Source organism: Myotis brandtii, unplaced genomic scaffold, assembly GCF_000412655.1.
Source record: "Myotis brandtii unplaced genomic scaffold, ASM41265v1 scaffold265, whole genome shotgun sequence".
Taxonomy (NCBI): domain Eukaryota; kingdom Metazoa; phylum Chordata; class Mammalia; order Chiroptera; family Vespertilionidae; genus Myotis; species Myotis brandtii.
In genome coordinates, this window is record NW_005360086.1 from 453,674 (window position 1) to 455,464 (window position 1,791).

The 1,791-nt window shown below is 48.4% G+C and overlaps 1 protein-coding gene across 6 annotated transcripts in view; it reads left to right on the forward strand.

Moving 5' to 3' along the window:
- Window positions 1–1,327, forward strand: part of B4GALNT2 (beta-1,4-N-acetyl-galactosaminyl transferase 2) — a 24,842-nt gene extending 23,515 nt beyond the window's left edge. For all 6 annotated transcript variants that reach the window (XM_014541153.1, XM_014541150.1, XM_014541152.1 and 3 more), the window contains 2 exons: window positions 38–257; window positions 858–1,327. In XM_014541153.1, coding sequence (XP_014396639.1) covers window positions 38–257; window positions 858–1,063 — 426 coding nt within the window. In that variant the 3' untranslated portion in view covers window positions 1,064–1,327. The remainder of the gene's footprint in view (window positions 1–37; window positions 258–857) is intronic.
- Window positions 1,328–1,791: the final 464 nt, after the last annotated feature.

Here is a 1,791-nt window from a genome sequence, read left to right on the forward strand (position 1 = left end):
ATGTTCTCTAATGTGGATTTCTCTGCCCGCGGGCCAGGTAGGCGGCAGTGTGCTTGGCAACGTGTTCCAGTTTAAGCTGCTGCTGGAGCAGAGTGAGAATGGGGACTGTATTCATCGGCGGTCAGGATCTTTCCAGCCCCTGGACGGCTTCCCCAGCTGCGTGGTGACCAGTGGCGTTGTCAACTTCTTCCTGGCCCACACGGAACGGCTGCTAAGAGTTGGCTTCGACCCCCGTCTGCAGCGAGTGGCTCATTCAGGTGGGGAGGCTGACGGGGGAGGCTGGAGCTGGGCTATGAACGGACCCGAGATGTTTGTTCTTTCAAGGGCGAGCCCCACTGATCACCGTCACTTGCCCAACAACAGTGGGTTTCCTTTCCCTTTCCCCCCAAATGAAGGAGCTCATGGTCTCTCTTGCCGCCCTATTCACCCTCTCGTTGATTTCTTGCCTCCGGCTTATGAGATACCTTCTCCATCCTTTCCCTACAGCTCTGTCCCCTCCCTTTTCCCCATCCTGCTTCCTATTCTCATTTTCCAGAAGTCCTTTCCTGTTTAACTGCAACTGGTTAACTGCCCTCTCTCTTTTCTCTCTTATTCCCTCAGTCCAGGAGTCCACAGTTCTGTCCAGCTAGAAGGCCAATCCGTGTTTCTCTGCCTCTCTACGAGTATCTCTGTCTGAGAAATGAGCTTGTATATGGCCTTCCAAATCAGCTGGGGCAGGTGGCTTTGCTTGGGGCTGAACCTCCACAGGGGTATAAACTGTGTTTCCTCCCCCTGACTCTCCTCCCAGACGTGGAATATGGTCTTGGATCTCGGGCCCAATCTCACATTTCTTTCTCGTGTTCTTCCTGTCTTGGCAGAGTTCTTTATTGATGGGCTCGGGAGCCTGTTCGTGGGTTCGTGCCCAGACGTGATTATAGGTCACCAGGCCCATTCTCCAGAGGTGGACCTGGAGCTGGCTGCCCTGGAGAAGACCTACAGCAAGTACCGGGCCAATACCAATGCCCAGATCCAGTTCAAGCTGGCTCTCCACTACTTCAAGAACCATCTCCAATGCTCCACATAAAGGTGCCCGGGCATCGGGAAAGCGCTAGGCTGACTGGTGTGGGCATCTGGAACAGTGGAACCGGTGGTCAGGCTACCAAAACACGGACTCCTAAAAAAGATAAATATCATAATAAACCATATAGTGTGTTTGGCAAATGGGATGGGTTCAATTACTGGAAAGACCGATCAAAGGCTAGAGGTCATTAGGAATGGACCATTCAGGAGAAACCAAGATGGCGGCATAGGTAAACACTGGAAATTGCTGCCTCGTACAACCACTTCAAAAATACAACTAAAAGACAAAACGGACATCATCCAGAACCACAGGAAGACTGGCTGAGTGGAAATTCTACAACTAGAGGGAAAGAGAAAAGCACACTGAGACTCAAGAAATATTCAAAGTGATGAATAGCAAGAACCTACAACCAAGATTACTTTACCCAGCAAAGCTATCATTCAGAATTGAAGGTCAGATAAAGAGCTTCACAGATAAGAAAAAGCTAAAGGAGTTCATCACCACCAAACCAGTATTATATGAAATGCTGAAAGGTATCCTTTAAGAAGAGGAAGAAGAAGAAAAAGGTAAAGATACAAATTATGAACAACAAATACACATCTATCAACAAGTGAATCTAAAAATCAAGTGAATAAATAATCTGATGAACAGAATAAACTGGTGAATATAATAGAATCAGGGGCATAGAAAGGAAGTGGACTGACTATTCTCAGGGGGGAAAGGGGTGTGGG